This window comes from Mchenga conophoros, linkage group LG5, assembly GCF_057382185.1.
Source record: "Mchenga conophoros isolate Kocher_MC1m ecotype Shallow Benthic linkage group LG5, M_conophoros_male_GT1.1, whole genome shotgun sequence".
NCBI lineage: Eukaryota > Metazoa > Chordata > Actinopteri > Cichliformes > Cichlidae > Mchenga > Mchenga conophoros.
Genome location: NC_140530.1, coordinates 19,456,541 through 19,480,327, shown reverse-complemented (window position 1 = coordinate 19,480,327; position 23,787 = coordinate 19,456,541). Strand labels below are relative to the sequence as shown.

The window sequence follows — 23,787 nt, the reverse complement described above, 5'->3', positions numbered from 1 at the left end:
CTAATGGCACACTGTTCACAGTGTAGCAGATAGAAGGATGTGGCTTACAGTGGATGGCAGTCTTGTGTGATTTATGATGTCAAACTTCATGAATCTGTTCTTTAACCAGCTTATCTACCAGCTGCACCAGCAGCACTCACTGAATTACTACAGAAGAGCGCTCATCCTTGAGGAATTTCAGGTCGTCCTTGTGAAAGGCTACCATCTTACACACACACACACACACACACACACACACACACACACACACACACACACACGCACACACACACCAGCCCCCCACCGCTCCCCCTGCATCCCTGTCTCCACCCCTTCCAACGAAAACCCCCCTTTCCATCCTCCCTCCACCCTCCGCTTGCAGATCACCGTATTGGTCGCTGGGATGGAGCGGCGACTGCGCTCCAGCGAGCGGTTAGCGCATGATCATGCGTTTGGCCGGTCCTTGCGTGGGATGCTGTACAAGTCTGCGGAATAAAAGTGGACAGGTGTAACGCGCCTTGTTGGATGGGGGAGGCTAAGAAAAACGCCAAGACACACTCTCATCTTACCTTATTCGTGAGCGCACAGCAGCCACTGGCTGCGCCCCGTATCTGCAGCCGTGAAGGGTTTCCCCCCCCCTCCCGTTGTAATATTTATGACAAAACGGAGGCAAATTATTCCGGTCACGTTTTTGGCTGACAGCCAGCTGTCCTGGAGAGCGCTGGAGTGAATCGGGGGTCCAGTGCTCGAGAAAGCGCAGCGCACCGACACCTGCAGTAGGATGTAAAGGGAATTCCCATTAACCAAGCTGGTAAGTTTAACATCTGTCTAAGGCACTTTTTCTCATTAGACTTGCTTTTATTAATTCCTAGTATCTTAGGGATAAGATACTAGTCTCATTTGACTAGAAAGGTTTTTGGCTGTCAAATGGATACTGCAAAATAAAACAAATGCTGGGTCTCTTATGGCGGGATAAGACAGTTTTATTGCATCTTACAGGCAACAATAACAAATCACCCTGGTGTCAGAACAGCACATTAGGGGGATCTTTTTAATCGCTTTTTTTCGCTCTCAAATATAAAGTGATCAGCAGGACAGCAATCATTCAGTTTGTGACGGTGTAGATAGGCTTCATCGTTCTGTTCAGTAACAGCAGACAATAAGTTTCTTGTATTGCAGTAAAAAATATATCTAAATCAAACCTTTTTTTTCTTCTTCCTTTTTTTTGGGGGGGTCACTGTGCTGTTTTTTGCTCTTTTTCTCTGATTCTTTTTGAATATGATCAGATGATGATTTTCATCCTCCAAGTCCCCCATTTTTCAGAGACCCACAGTGATTGTTATGCTTCAGCCACATGCATGCGCCACGCTTGGTGAAGGTGCACCGTTTGATCGTTTTAAGAGCGAGTACTCGGTGCATAAACTAACGTTTTGACGTTTAATGTTTTAGTCAGATAAAATTATTCCACATTAAACATGCTTTGTTGGTCTCCAACTGTTATAACCCACTGATATCATGATTTCAAAGGATAGTTTATCAAGGCTCTCCTGCATTTATTTACATATCTTACATTTATGCATATATGCTTAATAGCATAATATTTTTGGCCGAGCTGCTGCCCTTCATCAAAGCCTGCGAAAAATATCAATATTAATGACTGGATGGTTTGTGCTGTAGAGTTTTGATTTTATTTAAAAAGAAAAAAAAATGTGATGATGTCTCACTGTTAAGCTCCCTGGTCTTCCTTAAATTTCCTGGAGGAAATAGCAATGTTTTTTTAAAGTCTACATTATTATGTTGATAGTTTCCCGCAGACTGTCTCTTTGAGTGAGGAGCAGGACGGTTTTAAACACTCCTCTCTTCTTCATTAGATATAAAATAGGAGAGCACTGGTACGCTGGTCTTGTGAGATAGGTTTCTGTCTGCCAAACAACTTTGCACCTGCAAAGCAACACATTTTCCAGTAGTTACAGTGGTGCTGCCCGTTTGCAAGAAGTCATCTGCATGATAAAAATGAAGGAAAATATTTTGCTACATAGCATCATATTTGTGCATAGCAGGAAGCTTTTTATTATTGCATTAATTAATTCATTAATATGAATTAAGAATTTTTATGAACTTTTTTGTTCACTCATTTCCCACATTCTCCTGCATTATTGCACTGAATTCCTCTTTCAAACACCCTCTGACATGTCGTAATCACTTGTAACACCTAGCGCTATATATACTGCAATAATGTGTCAGCTAATTACAATTTCTGCTGAGCTCAGCCTAAAATACTGGGGCATTGTTTTTACCTCAGTGAATCTAACTAGAAAAAAATACATATAAAAGGGGGGTCACTGTTTATTTTTTTACAAAGATAAACAAAACGCATTCAAAATCCAGCTAAAAAAGGGGCTTGAAGAGTACTCTTCAGGAACACAACCATATCAGTTTTGGTAACTTTTAACCCTTTTTTGGACAAAGATGCATATATAGTAACTTGATTTGGAACATAACAATAAAACCTGTTTTTAAAAAGTCTTGTAATAACAAAAAAGATGAACTCTCTCTGTTGTTAAATTGTATGTTACACAAGACAGATAAATGTATTTCACATGTAGCTTCATGTTGAGTGTCATGTATCAGGAGTACAAGCATGCAAAAAACTACGAGTGAAAACCTTGTTTTTGTACATGTGTGCTCATTTAAGAGCTCTGTTTCTTTTGCATTCCCCGCTGTGAGTCTCAAAAGGGCTAATTGTTTTTCCATTTCCATTCACTCTTATATAGTAGCAGCTTGTATGTTTGCTTTGCATATGGGTCATTATGTGTTTGCGATTATGCGTGTATTTATAGAGGAGCTTTGATGCTGCTGGTGGGGACGCATCACGCATGTCACTCTAGATGTCGCAGCACAGTCAAAAGCAGCAATAATTTGTTTCAGCGCAATAACCAATGGAGTACTTATAATCTGACATGCTGATTTATATATCAACACTGAAGTGGAGATGATTAAAGGGTACTGCAGGACAACATCAGTGTGGGGAAAAGTACACAAGATTTATGGGAGAGCTGTTCCTTTGCTATAGTAAGTTCCCATTTTCTCTGTTGGCAGAATCTTGTTTTAACACAACTGATTGTTTTATTATATCCCTTTACTTTTTTATATGTAAGGAATGTGTCAAATTTGTGTTTAATTGTCAATGAAACTTTCAACGACTTAAGTGTCACGTTCAATTTTTGTTTGCTTGTTTGTCGTGAATACGTTTTGATGGATGTGTGCAAAATCACTTTGCAGTCACTGAAAATCTAATTTACTGCTGTCCAAGCCTCCAGCAAGGTTTAAAAGCAGCTGTAATTAAGGACATCTGTAGTTAAATTAATCAAACAGTGTCTATATTTGTATGTTCCTAATTAGAACAATATTTCCACTGCACTGGTCACATCCTTTTTTCGGTTAACCTGAATCATTGATAAAAGCTGTCAGACCTCTGTGCTATTTTTGAACATGAGGTATAAATGCGCCCACATTCGTGCATAAAATTGTCAGAAATTAAAAATATTTTTTAAAGAAAAGCAGCCTTGGGAATAGCACAACAAAGAAAACTCAAGACTTAATAAATGCCATTAACTTCCTTGTCCACAGAGCGATAAATGATGGCTGAGATTGCTCTTCCTTCTTTTCAGTGCACCACCGGTCACTGTGTGAAATTAAAATCCACACTAAACCTAATTTCCAAATAACACTGTTCCTTGATGTGTGCGAGTGCAGAAAAACAGATAGGTGAAGCAGATGAGGGGGATGATAGTAGAAGCACAGCACACGAAGAGCAAATATAGAGTGAGGATGGAACAATACATCATTAGAAAAGCAGAATGTAGTGAGCATGTGTAAATAGACTATCAAGTAAAGAGAGGCAGAGGCAACAAGGAAGAGAACTCCATTATTCCACCCGTCTGTATACTAACACTGCAGGTTTTTGTTTTTGCTTTGCTTACATAACATATTTGCTTATGATGTAATATAATTACATGTACATATACCTCTGCTACATTGGCTGAAGGTGTGTATAGAAGTTATGGTGTTATGTACACCATGTTTGAGCATGTGTTTGTGTTCCCTTTCTCAGATTAAACTTCTAAATGTCATCAATATAGATGCTTACAGTGAATCCTTCCCCTCTTGGCCAATCATGTCCTGTCTGCAGGAGATGAATGAAATTAATTGAGATTTAATTGCCTTCTAGAGTGAGATAGCTCAATCATTTTAACCTGGTGCAGACAACTTCATCATCACTTAGATTTACTCCACTGCACTGAAATGCTTTCAAATCTTTTTTTTTCTTTCATTTTCAGCTTTTGGACCTCTTGAGCTGCTCCCCAGTTCTCCTAAGCTCAGGCACTGAGTGGACATTGAGTGTGAATCTGCTTCAAAGAGCAGAGAGAGAGAGAGTGCATAGAGAGATTTCGCTCTCTGTATACAGAGAGAGCCACTGATTGAAAGCAAGGCCAGGTTTAGTTTAATCTGACTGGGAGCACTACATTAGTGCAAAATTGTCCCATTAGCTTTGAATGATAAATAAATTTTTAAAAAAAAGCTGCTCTGTTGCTGACACACAGTTTCAGTGGGTCACTTTCTTTTACACCCTTTTTTGAGATTTTGACCATTAGTAGTGCAGTGGAGCAGTGTCGTTATGCTTGAGTTGCTGTTTTTGCTTGTACAAAGCTGCTCATGCACAAATCAGAGAGCGACAATGGTCTCATGCTTTTATACTTTTCCACTGATACAACCTTAATGAGCCAACGATTGCAGGGAAACATGCAAAACATTTCGATAAGCCTAAAAGAATTAATCAAATTCGATGTTATTGTGCAGTAAACTGAGCCTAGCCAGGATTGATAACATGAAAATATGCTTGTTTAGCATACGACTCCACAGAACACAGTGAAAAAGATCTTATCTCTCTCTTTGCAAATGCAAAGAAAATAAAGGAGCCACAATCCAACTTGCTGTTTTGTGTTAACAAACAAAAATACAATCACTGCATCATTGATTCAAATCTTGCACAATTAGCCTTCATGTGTGTGGGGATACTTTTCTTTACATGTACACTATTGTTTATTCTGCTGTGTTAAGCAATCTTTCCAGATGGAGGAAAAACTTAAGTGTGCAAACCCAATTAATGCACTTGTCAAGATTTACTCTGTTGAAACAATGTTGGATGCCTTCCCAGAGAAAAACAGAAATTTCGTACTGAATATCCAAATATTAGGGAACTCCAGATTCCCCCAAGGCAGCTAAACAGCATCTTTAACTGTCCACTGTTTATGAACCCCTGATATAAAACTTTGAATGCAAAATTTTTGCTATGTATGCCCGAAGCCCTGTCATCTTTAAGATATAAATGATGATGTTTCTTTCTGAGTTTGCAGACATAATCTAACTGTTTCCCCAGGTTATGTACTAGATAATTTGGTAAGTAAATCTGATACAAGTTTTCAGCAATAAATAAAATAAGAGTCACCCTTTTATTAAAGGATGAAGAAAGACCAATCCCACCATCCTGGGATAAAAGCTCATGCTTGTCTGAGACTTGGAGCATTTATGAATTGATACATTTAGTGTGGCAATGTAGATATGTGTAAAATAACATGGATTCAAGCTACTCTGTGCTAAATAAGTGGCGCTAAGCCTGTTATCACACAGCTGCTGGTTTGGCATTACCAGAGTGTCATTAAAGTGGCTGCAGAGCTCACACTGTGACTTGACTATTTATTCACAACACTCCAGTACAATATAAATCATGAGAGGTGGGCACAGCACTTGAGCGTGATGACTCCATTCAGACTGGCCATTATTCCTGGTGGAAAATGCTGCTGAAATGGAAAAGTGGAGGGACACATTGCTAATCACAATCACTTTAGAGCACATAAGAAATGAAGGGGCATTTATCTATCCTGTTTTGTTGTCTTATATAATTGCTAATCCTTTCCATTCTGTCATTATGTGGCAGTGGACAGCCTCCTCCTCCACCTCATCATCGTCATCATCATCATTATTATTGTTATTGTTATTATTGTGTTTTATTTATGCTTTGACCAGCTCTCACACTTGATTTTAATCGCTGCTTCTTTTAGAAAGCTGTGATTGCACAGCAGCCTTGATTAGTGCTTATTGATGGGTGGTGTGTGCAATAACAAAATTATGGGCTTGACAGTTTAGAGCTGGATAGATGATATAGAGGAGTATCTTTAATGAAAGGGGGGGCCAAATGAAATCCATCGAACGTTCTGTCAGGTGGTAATGATGTCTCACACCCTGTGGACCAGAGCTGTTTAGGGACCAGAGTCTTATTTCTATACAGAGCTGAACTAATAGATTACATACCTGCCTAGCATGGCATCTTTATAGGTAGCACCCTGTCAGAAATAATGTATCATATAGAAGATGTCTGGATATTCTAGTGTTGTGTTATTTTATGCGTCTCTGATGTAATTTGTGTAATCCATGGGAGGCTCCTTGCACAGTTGCATTATAAAGCTAGTTTAATATTAAAAATCACAGTCTGTCCTGAAAGTCTTGGGGGATTACACAAAGATATTGTAGAGTATAAAAGCAAAGAGCCATGTGCTGGTTGTAAGATAGATGGTGTAGGGGGCTGATGGTGTAACTATTCAAAGGAGAAATGGATTGTGGTAGTGAGCGGGGAGCAGACTTTCCCCTCGAGCAAGCACACAACTCAGCATCCATCTGCACACCCCTAAGCCTCCCTCCTATCCATCAGTCCCTCACTGCACCTACCTCCTGCTTTTATCTTACCTCCTGCTACCCCCATACCTTTCTCCTCCACTTGTGTGGCTGGGATTCAGCAGTTTCTTAAGCACACAACATGTCATTCACCTCAGATAGCAATCCATCTTTCACTGTATCTGTGGAGTGCAGACGGGCAGGGAGAGCAAGCAGAGACGTGGGCTGGCAGTGGGTGGCAGTTAGTAATACATTGTGGACTACATCGTGTGCTTGTATGTCTTTGGTAAGCTTGGCAGGATTTATGATAACCCATTTTGAAATTTTTATGGGTTTGTGATTGTTTGGCCTCACTTAAGAGAAGTGTTGTTGAGTTACAGGTGGATATTTCCACCTGTAACAAGCACACAGTAATGATCTTGTTGTGTGCCTTTCTCCCGAAGTTCCGAAAGCTGTCCTGATGAGGAGCACATTAGGTAGGTTGGTGCTCTCACTGAACTGGATCTATTGCTGGCCTGTCCAGGCTGCTTTACTGGGAGCCTGCCAGGGATGCTGCTGCCCAGCTGGTGGCTGCTTGCCCTTAGTGCTGTGAGATGAATTACATGGGAAAGTTAAGCCTTTGATCGATTGTCTTGTTGCGGACATCAGGAATACCTAAGAAAACCATGAGTCAGCGTGCCGCATCCGCCATCATCCTGTTTGCATTCACTTTCCCCCCTCCTTATCTCCTCCCCTGTCCTATCACTCTCCCTACTGATTTACTTTCTTCCCTAAATGTCAACTTTTGGTGATAGTCTTGTCGAATCAAAGAACAAAGCCTTTGTTCACATTTTACCATTTTGTACTGACATTTTACAAGGAAAAATCCACCAGAAAAGGAGATAACAGTTTTTCCATATTGTAGATAGGAACCTAAATAAGCCATAGTACAATGAAGCTTCCATCTTTGTACTCAGAGGCAGTGCTCTCTTGGTACAGGTTAATATTATAACATTTTCCTTCTCTCATCGCTTTTGGTAAGAGCCTCGACATTTACATAAGAACACTGACAATCTGACGATCTCCATCCTTGAGGAGAGAGTCACAGTTAAATATCCATCCATCCATTCTCATCCACTTATTCTTATCAGGGCTGTGGAAGGGCTGGAGTCTATCCTCGCTACCATAAGGCAAGTGGTGGAGTACACCCTGGACAGGTCGCCAATGTGACGCAGCACAGTTAAATAGTTTTAAACAGATTAAAAGGGATATTTAAGTCCATCAGGAGAACTTAAGAACTTCTTGCAGTAGGAGACACCAAGTTGACTAACTTAAATCAATCCACAGTGCCAGTAAAAGTACTGCTTACTGCATGGAAAAAAAGAGCTGTATATCTGTCATCCTGAAGTGCCTCCACTTCATATTCAGCCTTTGACACCTTTGTCTTATTTTTCCAACTTACAGCAACACTCAGATTCATGAATCATCCAAAGACAACAAACTCTCTGCAGAGATTCTGTGGATATTGTCTTCTGTAAAAATTAGTTTCTTCCTCAGATAGATGCAGTTTGAGCACTAAAAGCTTTCTGTTTTTTTTTTTACATAATTGGCCCAACATCCCAAGTCTCATACATACCAACCACTGTCACTTCTATATTGCCTAGGACTGAGGTGAAAATTGGAACATGATCCTAGGCACAGATCAGCACTTTCAGCAGCAGCAGGTACTGCAGATACCCTGCCACGCAGCAGCACGATGGACTGAGGTCACGACACGCAGGACCAGATTCAATAAACTCTTTGTGCTTCACTGCAGACTTGCAAGGAAAATGTGTGTGTGGTTCATGTCCAGGGAGTTCTACTAGTTTTGAAGTGAATGTCAAGTGACTTTACCAATTGAGGTAGCATAATGGAAATGACTTTATAGTGTTTTTACAAAGTTGGGTCTCGAAGCCAAGTTCAATGAAAGGAAAGCAGTAAAAAATATAAAAACAGCGGTTGAGTAAACACAGGTGGCAAAGAGCTGTGCCATTAACTTGGAACCTGAATTTTATCTTGACTTCTACTGAGCTACTGCTTCACTCTGAACTTGTGCAAAGTGGATTTTGTCAGCTCCCTGGTGGCTGCGATTGGAACAATGTATTGTACTCTTGCTATAATTATTTATATACAACCTTTTCTTCATCTATTTTTCTCCTTCTCCTCGCTCTCTCACAGTAAGAAATATGGCAAGAAACACCTCACGCCATGTTGTTTTAGATGATGCCTGGGACGCAAGCATGCCGACTGTTTGTCTTGTGCTGGGAAGAAGTAATTAAGCCCCTGGCAGCAAACTTGTTGTCAGGAGTACAAATTAAATACATGGAGAGCTTGTTTGTACCTGTGTGCAGAGTGAATGCAAGATCACAAAGCAGGAGGAAAGTTCGAAAAGAAAGGAGGAAAGTGAAGTTTTTGGCACTAACGGGATCTGCTTTACTATTCACCCTCTGATAATGTGAGAACAGGCTTGACAGCTTGTCATCTCCTGCCCAACACCTATAACGACCCCGACAGCAGGGCCCAGGAAGCTGTGAAATCTAGGACACAGTTTGTTGTTTTGGAGAGAGTCATACAAGCTACAGTAAATGAGAGACCAGATGTGATGAAAACATCTGTAAAGCCTGAGTAAAATCTCCCGATGACAGCTACTCATTCAGTTCCGCACCGAACCAAGCAGTCATTGTATTTCGCTTTCAGTACATGATTGTAAATTCTGCTGGTGATTGATAAGAGAAGACCCATGGGGCTACCCAAACCAATTTAGCAGAATTGAACAGTGCTGCTACATTAAACTTTAAAATTGCTTCTCAGATTTATTTGCCTGGTTTAGCACTAAAGGCAAAGTCGTTTTGCAATGTAAAATTTTGTACATGCCTTAAAAATGTAGAATAGAATAGAATAGAATTCAACTTTATTGTCATTGCACATGCACAGGTACAGGGCAACGAAATGCAGTTTGCATCCATCCAGAAGTGCTTTAGTGATATAGATATATTACAATATATATTAGCAATAATATAGATATGTGAGTATATTACAGAAATGGGTCTATTATGGTATGTTATAATGTACACGGTATGAAGTATGTTGTGAATATTCTATAACTATAAGTATGTACAGGCTGTAGTGAGTACAAGCTATGTACAGGATATGAACAGGATATAAATATGAAAAACTATACAGAATATGAAATAAATAACTTTACAGAATCTGGGATATACAGCTATACAGAAATGGGAACTATGCAAGTTGTAAACAGTTGTAGGATTAAAGATTATCGAATGTACAGAATGATTATTTACACAGAGCTATACAGTAGTGCAGTTAAGATAAGTGAGGGTGTAGATAGTTTCTACAGAGACTATATAAAGTAATAAGTGGGATACTTTGTTTCAGGGCTGAAGAAATACTTAAAAAAAAGTTTCTTAGCCAAACTTTAATTCTAAGGCATTAATGTAGGGGTAGCTGGTGTTTGTGTTGCCAGACAGTGCTACAGCATGATCTGATGGCTTGACTATGATGGCTGGGAGGAGAGGATGTGGTAAGTGGTGTGCAAGGAGGCATAAGTGCGACGAGAGTTGCGCAGGGAAAAACAGACCAGAGACAGACAGCCCTGTCTCTTTAACCCTGTTCTCAAACATTGTTGTATTTACTGTTTAATTTATCAACTGCCTGCTCTCCACAACGATGGCCCAAAAGGTTGAAATCAGAGACAATGGAAAGAATTTATCTCTAGGCAGAACCGCTTGTCCTCCCTCGATTGTGGGCAGAGTGGACACTTGACTTACTGTCCCATATTTAAGTACAAAGTGGTGTTCTACAAGGGTATGTTCAGGCCATGGACTCTATAAAACATTGACGTAGCTTCTGGAGCACAAACATTAAGCCAGTGCAGAAGTGCATTAACCCTGCATTCGATCTGAAGACCACCAGAAGACGATAGCTGTGGTTTCAGGAAGACTGCTAGCTCTATACAGGGAAATGGCTTTCTGTCTTCCTCTGTAAGCACTGTCCTTCTGAGTCCATGGGCTCGGGCCACGTCGCCTGAGCCCACTTTGTTGTGCTCAGTAGTGGCTTACGTATTTGCTTTGTTAATCAAAATGATGCTGGTTCAAGCCCAGCTGAAAACCAGAAAGGGTATCTGGTATAACTGTCTACCACTTACTTTAAAATCATTAATGACATTAATCTTTGAGACAGAGATTCAACATTAACAGAAATACCTGTACTTTTTGGGATTTAGAGATTGAAACTTCAAAGGATCTGTTTTTTGATTGTAATTACACTCAAACCTTTTGGATAACACTTCAAAATTGGTTTTCTGAAAAATACTATCAAGCACCCATATTAGAATTTAACGATATTAAACTTGGTCTTAAAATGATGGACAGGAAAAGGGAATTACTGTACCACATCTTTGTTATTATGGCCAAACAATTTATCCACAGATGGTGTTTCTTAAATAATGGGCATAATTTTCGGGAATAACATGATTGATTTTTAAGAAGACATGAAACATAAAAAGTAAACAAGCCTTGGACATTGCAAAAAACATTCACCTATTGTTTTGTGATCAGACATCTGCATTTTATTTATCATCTTCTTAATATTTTATGTCATTTTTTTTCTTGTTGTTAACAGTTACGTGTGTGCTCGAGTAATGTCATGCTGGCTATGTTTATGGTTCTGGCACTAGCTGGTTAACTTCAGTGGACATCTATGCAACACAATACGCAGACATCCTAGCAGTTAATGTTGGGTTTACAATCAATCCAAAAATCTGTTCCTTTCTTTAACTTTCACCTCTTTTTTCAAACTTTCAAGCAATCGTACAATTTGTACCTCTAAGTTTGTTTTTCCTGTCGTTCCCCCGCCTGTCTAAATTGGCAATCACACTGTTGATGTAATTTCAGCTGGCAAAGTTTCCCCTTGTTTACAGCCATCTTCTGTTGCCACAACTCGCTCAACCCAACAACCCACTTTCTCACAACACCCACACCCTGTGACTGATTGCAAAAAGGATGCCACAATAACACAAAACACTTGTTAGAACTAAAGAAATAAATTGATTGATGATGATGATTCTTGCAACTTTCTTCAGTTACTGTGATAACGACTTGCACGAGCAACCTCAGGTGAACCTTAGTGTTTTAAGTTCTCACTAAAAGAACAGAAACACCTGTGATTTTTATAAAAACTCCCCAAAGTTTACCCGTCTGTCTGCTTTAATTTTATTCTCCCCACGTCCCTGTAAAAACTAGGTTATTGTCAGTTTTGGTGCCCGCAGGTCGAAGTCACAGCTGCTCATATAAAGGCCTTCTGACATTTTGTCTTGCTGGGAGCAAACACATGCTAACTTTGATGTTTTCTACTCTATTGCCTCTGTCCCTTTGTAACTCTTACGGCTTCATCCCAAGTATCCTCTGTCGCAGGAGTCATTAGCCATAGAAAAGGATAAATTGCACTTGTTGAAAGCTATGTCGTCTGCCTTTTTGCCGGGCCGCTACACAGTCATCCTCTTGTAATTATTGGCAGGACAGTTAAGAGTAAAAAATGATGACCTGGTGTTTGCTGAAAGAGATTGACTTGTGGATAATTTTATTCTCTGTTTTGTTGTCGCAATGTCTGTGAAAAATACAGTTTAGGTGACAGGTGACTGTTGTGTTACACCTTTCAGTTTTTGTCAGCCATTTATTGATTTAAAAGTCTTTCCCAACCCTAATTTGCCACAGCAGTTAAACAACACTCACATGTGCTGGAAAGCACAATGCTGACAATGTTGCCACTGTGATTGGTTTAAGCGAGTGTTAGCTCCATGACACTCTGTTGCAGCATGTTGTTCGCCATATTGATCAAAGACAAACATAACCAATATCGCTAACATTAAAAGATCTAAGCCCACTTAGTTTTAAAGTTTCACTCCTGTGATGAGGTCTGTGAATTGATTCAGTTTTTATGATTCTGAAAAAAAAATCATAAAAACTTCAGTAATAAAAGTGGGAAACACCACATTTTACTTTCGGTCCCCTGAGCCATGCGTGATACTTTGCCTTGCAATAATGATAAAGTAAAGAAAACATCTTAAACTGTAGTTAAAACACAGGAATTGAACACAGTCACTCATAACTGTTTTATCCGGCCTCTCAAAATCAAAATGAGACCACAGGTACACTTGGGAGGGTGTGACAGGAAGTGTGTTTATGTGCTCCCTCGCCTCAGGCTTGTTAAATTGGCAGATCGATGATGCTTTAAATCAATGTTCCAGCACCACCGCAAACCCCATGAAACCCATTAGCGAATTAAGATAGACCACTGTTCCGCATTGAGTCCTGCTCTGCCTGAAGGTGCTTTCCACATGACAAATGGGAGGGAAACTGTGAAATAAAACAAAGAGAAAAGGGCAAACGAGAGGGTGAGAACAAAAAGTGTGGCAGAGGAAAGCTTGGGTCAGCGCTGCCGCTGATCTGTAGCTCCTCTTTAGACAGACACTCGAGGGAATACTTTAATTCCTTAAAGCAAATCATGAAGGCATCTTCTCTTGACCTAATCACTTTGTATGATTCCCTCTAATGCAAGAGAGCGTTCAACCAGCCGTGAATAACATGCTGTACATGCAAAGCAGTCAGCCAGCAAACTGAAAGGCAACAGAGTAGAAAGGGATGTGGAGGATGTAGGAAGGAGAAGGAGAAAGAGGGGGTGTGGAGAGAGGATGCCAGGGGAGCTGGTCTTTCTCTGATAGCATTGTTTGTGCGCCACTGTCTGTGGATCATTGATCTATTCGTCTTCGTTACATTTCCCTGTGAGAACTATTAACTGCTGCCACCCTCAGTTGGCTGCCTGCAATGTTGACATGCACTGCAAATGTCCTTGCTACCAATGCTCCTGCCACCTCTGCTCCTGAAAGTAGAAGCTGAAGATTTTATATAGCTGGTGAAAAAAACAAAAAAACAGAAAGATGATTTAACAACAAAGCTTGACACTTATTGGATTTGTACGGGTATGTCGTAAATTCACAAGGTGGGTTGTTAATCACTTAGGAATGGGTACTCGTAGAGGTAGATGTTAGACACAACACGTAGTACGTCACTGACATCTTGACGGTGCAGGTGTGTTGGTTTATTCCTGTTTATCTGTATATGCTTTATCCAGCCAGCTTTCTGACCCACATAATGTATGTTGCATAAGAATGAATCAAACATTCGCCCACTCATGTTTATGAGGGAATCTTTTTTTCTTTTTAATTCTGCATACTATGTGGATTATAGGTATATTCACGTACACCCCGAGACACATCCTGCCCCACATCCTCCCTGAGTTGTTACCACTGTCTGTATGAAGCATGTTGTTGTTTCACTGTTGAGGCCAGCGAGACATCATGGGTCATCAGCAGCAGCTTGAACTGCACCCCACGACTCCGCTCGACTGCCGAGATCACTTTCACCTCCCTCGTAGCTTCAGCTAGTAGCTTCCCCTCGCTTGTGAAATTTGACAAGTTTGACTTGTACTTGTTGTGCAGCGTTATTTTTGAGTAAACTGACTGCCGAACTGCTTGATCACTCTCTGTCTCTCTTTCTTTTCTCCTCCATGTCTGTTCTTTTTATTTTTCTTAGATACAACCACATCTCCTCCATCGCTGTCTCCTTTGAGCCAGAGAAGAAGGGAACATGGTCAGGTACGCCGGCCTCTGTTGCTATGTGTAAAGGACTGCCGCGGCGTCAATGGAGACCGAAGGCTATCGTGACCTCCTGGAGACCAGTGATGGCCAGGGGGTAGGCCTGCTGGATGGAGGGAGTGAGGTGGGCGTGGAGGAGGGCTGGAGCACGCCCTACCCTCTGGGCTTTCAGGTGTCTCTGACCACTGTGCTGATGCTGGAGCTTGTGTTGGGCTTCAGCAGCAACCTGACCGTTCTTGTGCTGTACTGTGCTCAGTCCAACCTGGTGGACTCAGTCAGCAACCTGGTCACAGTCAACCTCCATGTGCTCGACATACTGGTGTGTGTGCTGTGTCTGCCACTCACTGTGGCTGTGATCCTGCTGCCAGCAAATGAAAATGGAGTTAGCAGCCTGGCCACACTTTGCTGCTTCCATGAGGCCTGTGTGACGTTCACTAGCGTGGCTACGGCAGTCAACGTGTTAGTAATCAGCTTGGACCGATATGACATCTCAGTGCGTCCAGCCAGTCGTCTGCTGACCCCCAGACGTGCTGCGCTACTCTTGGCAACTGTGTGGGCCTTGTCTCTGGCCGTTTTCTTCCTGCCCTTCCTTGAGGGGGACTTCTTCTCTTCAAGGGCTGAGGATGGTGAACATGAGGAGCTGGAAAGGCAGAACAATGACTCTCAGCTCATCACTGAACAGACCACCACTTTTTCCTCACTGTTCCCTTCCTTATTACCCACAACTACACCTCCATCCCCTTCACAACACCTGCCTCCAGTATGGCAGAACAGGACATTGCTTTGTGTTGGAGGGCAGGGGTATTACACAGGCTTGGCAATGTATTACCACCTGCTCCTCCAAGTGCCCTGCTTCTTTATCGCTGTGGCAGTTATGTTGTTCACTTACTCCAGGATCCTACAGGCTCTCAACATCCGCATCGGCTCTCACATGATGAGGAGTACCCGTGCAAAGGACTCCACCTGCAGGATACGCTGCAGGAGGCAGAGGAAGAAGAACTTAAGCCTGCCCACAGAGGTAGTGTCCTCCAACCAGAACCAGAACCTCAGTCATCCTTCCCTCATTCCCTCCCCCACGCCTACACCGACATCACCCCCGCCACTCTCCTCCATGCCCCAAGGGATGTCTGACAGTGGAGCAACAGTCACCACTGTCAGCACTGCAGCGACCACCCCCATCGCAACCACACCCGCCACCCCAGTTTCTCCAACCCCACCTTCAGCCTCAGCTCAGACCCACGCCAACACACCACTGCCAGCTTCCTCCATGGGTGTACAGGCCTCAGTTTCTGCCATCATCGCTTTGCGGCGAGCAGTGCGGCGGCACCGGGACCGTCGGGAACGTCAGCGTCGCGTCCTAAAAATGTCCCTAATCATCATATCCACATTCCTCGGCTGCTGGGCTCCTCTGTCTGCAGTCAATGTTTTAATCCTGTGTATGGGTCCGAGCGACAGCCTGGTGCGGCTCCGTCTGTGCTTCCTGGCCATGGCTTATGGAACCACCATCTTTCATCCTTTGCTCTATGCTTTCACCAGGCAGAAACTGCGCCGCGCACTCAAAACACGTGTTAAGAAAAGGGTCGTTTCACTTCTGCAAGTGGACCCAGCTCCTAGTGGAGGGACAGTTATTCATAACTCTTGGGTAGAGGGAGGAGGCAAAAGAAAGAATCGCAAATCGCGGGTGGAGGGCAGTGATGGCACTGATCGGTGCCTCACAGAGGCAGTGAGGGAATGAGGCTGGTCTTTAGAGTGTGGATGTATGAATATGTGTGTGAATTTGAAGAACTATGTGTATCTTACCAAGACAATGGAGATGGATTGTATAGATGAAGTATAATGATCCATGGGGTGTGAGGAAAACTGACAACCAGCTAGCATATAAAGGTCAGGAGAAAGTCTCTTGACCTCTTGCTACATACAGATGTGGAGAAACATGAGCTCTATTAGAGTCTGCTCTCCTTACCAAGGCTGTCATTAGTCCACTTTCTGACTGACAAGATGGCCAGTGTGTCTCTGTGGCAATACTAGTCAAAACTTTTTATGACAACATCATAGCCATGACTGCTAATAATACTCACATCCACCCCAAATGTAGGGTAAAGGATAGATAACCGCGAATACATACAGTACAGTGTTGCTCCTGCGTGCACTTTCAACTTGCATGTGCATGTACATATGCACAGGTAGATACACACACACTCATCCAATTATTGCACATTGATCTATATTTAATCATTATCTGTGAAAGCACATCAATATCTACCTGCACAGATATTCTCAGTGACAAAAACGAAATTATTAATGGAAGTCTCTGTTTCCCGTTCTTTGCTTTATTTTTTTCATGCCTTAATTGAGTTATTAGTATTCTTATGGTGCTGATTGTCCTGCTGTATGTTTACAACAATGTATCAACTTCGAGTAAACTTGTTTGCATATAGAGAATCAAAGGCAGATAAATGCAAGCATTGAAATTCAAAGTTTACAGGCTCATACTAAACCAGGAAACTGCAAAAAATGAAGAAGACAAAAAACTGATTTAGACCTGATTTTCAATAAACACCATGTTTTAGAAGAATGTGTGCAAGCAAAAGCTAAAAGGCATGAGTTTTTATTTTTTGTTTGTTTTTAAGGAAAAATGAACTTTAATGACCACGGTTATGGAGAATATTTGTATGATAGCGTTTGTTTGCAAGTGTGCATGTATGCATGTGCGTTTGCAAAAGCTGCGTGGTTGTGTAAATGAAGAAATGTGTGCGTGTGTCACTGATTATGTGCAATAAACGAGCAAAGCAATGACCCATAGGATGTGAACAAAGAGAGTGTGAACAAAGACCTTTTGGCTTTCAACATATGTTTAACAGAAAGGCAAAAGGAAATCTTCTGATTAACGGGGGGGAGCTGAACATAAAAGTGAACGATATAGAGAATATGTAACTATGTATAAATGGCAGGAAACTGCTAAAAATACTGCTGAAAAAGGATCAACTTCACTTTTAAAGTGATAATTAAAGGGCAATATTTTCTGAAAACTTCAATAATAAAAGGCTCTCAAGTCACAGCAGGTTAACAAGCAAGATGAACTTGAGAGATCAGAACGATGGTGAAATCACCGCAGACGTGAGACACCTCTTTGTGTTAGCTGTTTGTTTCTCTGGCTAGCAGAGTTACTGCTTTTGGTTAGGGGTTTGAATGATCACAGAGACAGACCGCCTCTGGACTGAGTCCTGGACATGTTGCACAATATTGGTGTCTCTTTTTCTCCTCAGGGCTTTATGTCAAATTCCCAGACTTGTTGGACAAAAAAAAAAACAACCAAAAAAAATAAAAAAATGAAACAAACAAACAAAAAAAAAAACACCAATAAGCCAGCCCTCAATCAACTGTTGTATTATGGGTGTTGCAGTAAGTAAAGATTTATGTCCACTAAGTAGTTAGTTTAACTTTTAACTTTGTATGGACTCAAGACTTGGAGTGCTCCTTCGGAGGGCTTTGGGCTATCTCCTCTTTCATCCTCACCCCTTTTACACTATTTGTGAGACAGACAGAAGGCAGTAATTATTGTGTATTCATGTACATTTTTTCAGGGATGTAAATAATAAAGAGTCTGAGTTAGGTTTTAGTCCAAATAATAATAATAATGATAAAATCTTTTACTTTGGCCACAATCATCTGCCGGACAGAAAATCAGCCATTGTGATAAACTCTTGGTGAGCTGGAAAGTTACTGTAAAGAGAAGATACATGTAAGTGAATTTGTGTTAATACTGTATGTGTGTACACTGTACTGTACATTTATGACCATGTGTATAGAGAAATATTAGTATTGTATAAGATTTATAATATGTGTCATTGTATAGAGCAGAACAGCATCTGTATTAAAAAGGTGATCAAAGTCCATCTGTGTCACTCAATACTCATATCATGTCCAAGGTGATTGTTTTTGTCAACACTCAAATATTGAACTGCTATTATTAGCCAATTTAGTTACACGGGAGAAGCTGTTTTCCCACATGTCTGCGTCGAGTTATTTTAAAAGTGGTTATGGCTCAGCAGGTAGTGCAGGTCGTCTAGCAGCTGAAAGGTCAGTGCAGTCGGGATGACCCTACTTTATCCATCAACAGGGAGTGTGATAGGTAGAAAGCACTTAAGGGATGTCTGTGTCAATGTGACTTGTAGTCTAAAGCGCTTTGATTGCTCAGAAATGGTAGAAAAGCACCATTCAAGTAGTATCCATCCATGCATCAATTCTCCTTAGCTTATCCTTAACAGAGCTGTAGGGGGGAAAGGAGCCTATCCCAGCTGTCGTAGGTCGAGAGGCGAGGTACACCTCGGACAAACTGCCATTCTGTCGCAAAACTAACCATACAAATAGTAGTCCGTTTCTAATATTTGATATAAGAAAACTTTCTATTGGTTAGAGGTACTTGGCTAGGAGAGGAAAATGTGAACACAAAGCCGAGCAAATCATATAGAAATGATACAGATTTCTAACCGAACAACCAAGAAGACCTTTACTACAGACAGACTCGATCATCATTCAGAATTATTGCGGACAAGTATACTGAAAGGTCAAACAGTCTTCACTTCAAGTGATGTCTCTCAAATCTCAAGACTGTTTAACATTTGACAAGGATGTGATCTGTAAAGAGAAGAATAAAATATGACATTTGGGTCACTTTAATTATGAGCAAAAGCTTTTAAGACAAATGAAAGAAAGACATGAATAATGTGATTGGGCTTTATCATAATTGCACCCAGTTATCTGCAGTTTTAACAGAGAACTGTTTGGATTCATCGGGACAACTTGGGAATTCCTCCATCCCTTTTTCTCTGGACCCCACTACCCAAATCTGTCTCTTTTTCCCCAGCTGTTCCTCCCTTTCGACATCTCCTGTTTCCGCTCCCTGTTTCTCTGATTCCTAAATTTAGAAACTCCGTCCCAGATACTTGCAGTATTTAGTGCTGACTGTAGTGAACCCTCACTATGCATCACTCTCATGTGACAACTGTGCTAATATCCAATAATAATGAAGATGAAACCTGTTATTCAGGTAAGCATCTGTCAAGGCGGCTCAATCGCTTGATGTTGACACTTAATTTTTAATTTTACCAGAACAAATTGGTCTGCGCGCGTCACGCATGCACTTGTGTTTGTTGCCTTACTGATTTGAGCAGTGAGTCAAAACTGTACATTCCTCCATCCTGCTTGATAATCTCATCAGTCCCCCTCCTCTTTCGCACTTCCATTTTCTTCTTTGGCTCTCCTTCTCTTTATTCTGCCGGTCTGCATCTCTCTCATCTCTTATCCACACTCAGGCCTTCAAGAACAAAAGCGAGGAACAGCTGCAGTGTCTGTGAAGGAAGGAAAGTCACCTTGAGGGATGACAGAGGGACAAAAATGGGAGAGAGAGATTGAGAGAGAATGAGAGGCAGAATGGAGGGGAGATTAGGGGGAAAACAGAGAGGGGACGGGAGGCAGAGAAACTGGCATTGTGATATTGTATGACTAATAAAGGGACAGCACTGCATCACTGCAGAACCCTGTTGGAAAAAAAGAGAAGTGTAGAACGATAAGATTAGCAGGCTTTATGGTTTTCTACTTTAGGCCAAGAGGAGTCCCACAATACTGCTTCAGACTACAATTTTATGACAAAGTCTCACACAGTTTTTCTAAAGGCCTTCTTTAATGTGTGTAAGAGTAAATGTAATTAATATCTGGTAGGATGTGTATCAGGAGCACTTTAAGAATGAAGAAATGTGGGCTTTAGATGAAAAAAGACAGTGAAGGACAAATTGCAGAAAAATAATCCAGTGCTATGTCAGAGCATTGGAATACAGCATGCTAGTAAACGTAAAATATGCTGCAATTATTTTGTTAAATATATTTATTTTTTCCCTAGTAAATATGTACTATTTTTATTGCCTTCATTTCATATAAATCCCACCCCATCCCAGCTGAGCAGTCTGAGGTAAATAAAAATCTATTTGGCCTGATTGAAGTAGAGTCCCAAATTGATGATGCATCTAGTCTATGGTGATTTGACCAACAAAATGAACAGAATAAGCTCATTACGATGCTGGATATCCGTTTTACTTTGCAGCTATTTTTATCACGAGCCATAGACAGCATAGCAGCAACAGCAACAGTAATAATAATAATAATAATAATAATAATAATAATAATAATAATAATAATAATGAACGGGAACAGTATGTTATGGTCGCCAATGGCGCCATCTTGTGTCCAAACGTTGGAACAATTGTAACTGATCACAGCTGAAATGCAACATTATCTGAAACTTTTCCGTCGTTTTTCGTTCTTTTCACTGTCTTTGTAATAGCAGTGGCGGTATTATTAAAACCTTTATTTTCGTACTGCTTTATGGCTCCCTGTGGCTCAGGACTATGACGTCTAGCGGCTTGAAGGGAAATTCTACCGTTACCTGAGTCCTCTAGATAGCTTTATGGCTCTATCTACTTACGTCAACTATCAGCTGTTGGGAGAGAATACGAAGTTCACATACAAACATATTTACTTCATACGTGTCACATAGGTAAAAAACCATTTGGTATAGATTTACGACGTTGCAGCACATACCGCCGAAATAGCTCAGTTGGGAGAGCGTTAGACTGAAGATCTAAAGGTCCCTGGTTCGATCCCGGGTTTCGGCAGTAATGGTGTTGACTTTTTACCTCTTTTTGACCATTCAGTGCGTTATTTAGTAGGACTTTAATTTAAATATGAGCATCCACTAAAAGTGGATCATGTAACGTTTTGCCTAACATGACATAGCATATATTTAAGTATTAGCAACAACTTTCATTTCATCGACATAAAACATACAAAAGAGCCACATGCCATATTCACTCCTACACAGCTTTATAAAAATGTTTAAATTGTTTATTTTAAGCATATTAGGTTTCACAAATATGCATTGTGTTACACCCCGGCCTAGGCAACCGGAGTGCAACACGAAAAAAGTAAAAATAAAGGAAAAAAAAAAAAACACACACACACAAAAACCCCCCACTAAAGCTCACCACCAAAATCCCGAAACGAAAGTATCGACAAATCTATTTACAACAAACTATTTATTTACAACAAAACACCAAACTATTTACAACACGGGGGAGATCGCGACCATGACATACAGAAACACAGGGCTTAAATACATAGAAGGAGCAATTAGGGAATGGACCACAGGAGGGAAACACAGCTGGGGCAAATTAGACCTGACGAGACAAGGAAACGTAATCTGAACACACTAAGATAACACAGACTTTCAAAGTAAAACAGGAAACACATAACAGTCACGCCAAAACAAAACGCCTAAAACGATACACTGCCAACGCCGAACCGTAACAATTGTTTTATGGTTTGGATCATTTTTAACTGAATAATATTCAGTAGTTTTGGAGCATTTAATTATACTAACAAGTTATAAATTAACATAAAAGTGTACGATCTTAGTATCTGAACACATTTTTCATGTGCCAGCTGCATGGGTTTGTTCTGTCCTGTGTCGACCGACAAATGAAATCTAATGTTTAGGCATCGACGCAAATCAGCAGCACTGCAATTCGCAGATATTTCCACTAGAGGGCGGTCTTGGTCATCAAATCACTCAACATCATAGTGTTTACTTGCAGAGCTCAAAGCAATTAACAGTTAGTTTAGCAAGTTTCAAACTCATAAAGAGCAGTAAACAAGGGGCGTACAAGCGCTTATCGCCAAAAAAGATAATTTCATTCAAATAACAGACTTGTTTTGATTAACAGTAATTCATTTCCAGCATTCCTGGGAATATTCAGAATCTGGAAAAGCCCGTGTACTTAACTTTAATTAATATTATCCATCCTGTCTACATATAGATAGTTTGTAGAATAATGTGTCTGCTTTAAAGCAACAGTTTAGGCACTAAGTTTACTTAAATTTCTTCAAATTTCTCGTGGTGTGAGCTATAAAGGCCAGCTACAAAGAATATATATTATAGCATCTCTTATTTCTGTCTTACAATTTATTGTTTTCAAGGTAATGTAGAATTTATGTATGCAACCATTCAACGGCAAAGCATGAAGACAGGATATTAAAGAAGGAAAGAAAAGACATATTTTTAGAGGTAGGCATAAAACTTGTCATAGTACAGGGTGTTTGAGGATCTATTGGTGGAATGCATTGATGTAATAGTATATTCACATCCCTGCATTACTTATTCAGTGCATGGAGAACAATTCATTTGACGAACAGGAGGTGGGAATCATTTTTGGGTTAAGCTGATCATGAATTTTTCTGCAGTACAATTCAATCTAAATGTAGAAACAACAAAAAAAGCATGGCATGACAGACAGTTTAAAAAAAGTTACAGATTTGGTCTACAGATTTTAGTGCATAGACACATCCTATTTTTTCTTCTTCTTCTTCTTTTAGTTTTTTGGATCATGTACCGACCTCCGTGCAGCCAGTTACCTTCTCTGTAAAAAGTTTTAAAAGTGTTCAGTCTTTCCTCAGTAACTATAGGACCTGTGTGGTCTTCAGAAATTTCTGAAACTGGATATTTCATCTTTCATCTCGCACAATGAAGAAATATGACCATGCCAACGCAGCTCCTTACACTGTGGACCTGTTATCTCGTCGAGGGTATAAAGGTGCGCCATTATCAGCAGCTATATGCAAAGAAAGTCGCTCACGTGACTTCTGTGACATCACTTTACACGTTAAATACCTGGAATTTACTGCCACTCATTTTTTTTGTTTCAGTATTTCAACACAGTAGTGATCTCTGTCACTTTTGTTTATCATTTTCACTGTTTCTTATTTTGGGTTTTCAAATGGGATCCAGATAAAAAGCTTTTAATCTGTGTGCATGAAGGTATCACTTAAAGACAGCTCTCACAGTCACCATGTCCATATATTTAGGATCAGGCAATCCTTGGAAAACCTACAATATCCTGCACACAGAATCCTTTACTTTTTTCCTACAATTTGTAGGTCTCCCCTCTCTCTTTATTTTCCTAAAAAAAAAAAGAGTTCACCTTTCTGGTACATTTAAAAAAGTGTAAACACACACCCTGGGCACCTGCTTCCTGTCACTGCCTCCTCTCCATCTACCACATGTTTTTGACCTTTGTACACAGTAAAAATGGCTCTATCAAAGTCTAAACTCATTCACTTCCATTTCAGCTTCAACTGGTTTTGTTTCTTTGCTAGTTTATTTATACACACTTTTCCCTTAAAACTCTGAACCCAGTGCTCTGTAAACATGACATAGGAATGCATTTTTGTGGGGGGGGGGGGGGGGGGGGGGGGGGGGTTTGTTTTGCTTTTTTGTTAATACACGTGTCTGTGTGCTCATGAAGAAAAAAAGGGAGTTCATGTTTGTACTTGAT

At 40.6% G+C, this 23,787-nt stretch overlaps 1 protein-coding gene and 1 non-coding gene across 3 annotated transcripts; both read left to right on the top strand.

The window, feature by feature from the left end:
- The first annotated feature begins 367 nt into the window (after positions 1-367).
- On the top strand, positions 368-18,295 carry LOC146574367 (G protein-coupled receptor 22). 2 transcript variants are annotated; one of them, XM_085273972.1, is made up of 2 exons: positions 368-790; positions 14,340-18,295. In XM_085273972.1, the coding sequence occupies exon 2, from the start codon at positions 14,448-14,450 to the stop codon at positions 16,134-16,136; it is 1,689 nt and encodes a 562-aa protein (XP_085130098.1). In that variant the 5' UTR covers positions 368-790; positions 14,340-14,447; the 3' UTR covers positions 16,137-18,295. The 2 variants fall into 2 exon arrangements, with proteins under 2 accessions (XP_085130098.1, XP_085130099.1); XM_085273973.1 differs by lacking the exon at positions 368-790 and adding an exon at positions 2,971-3,051.
- Positions 18,296-20,999: 2,704 nt separating this feature from the next.
- On the top strand, positions 21,000-21,072 carry trnaf-gaa (transfer RNA phenylalanine (anticodon GAA)). Its single transcript has one exon. It is a non-coding gene; the product is annotated as a tRNA-Phe (tRNA).
- The last annotated feature ends 2,715 nt before the right edge of the window (positions 21,073-23,787 follow it).

What these genes read in the sequence shown, in the direction of transcription:
- LOC146574367 (XM_085273972.1), top strand. Translation starts at nt 14,448, where the DNA reads ATGGAGACCGAAGGCTATCGTGACCTCCTGGAGACCAGTGATGGCCAG.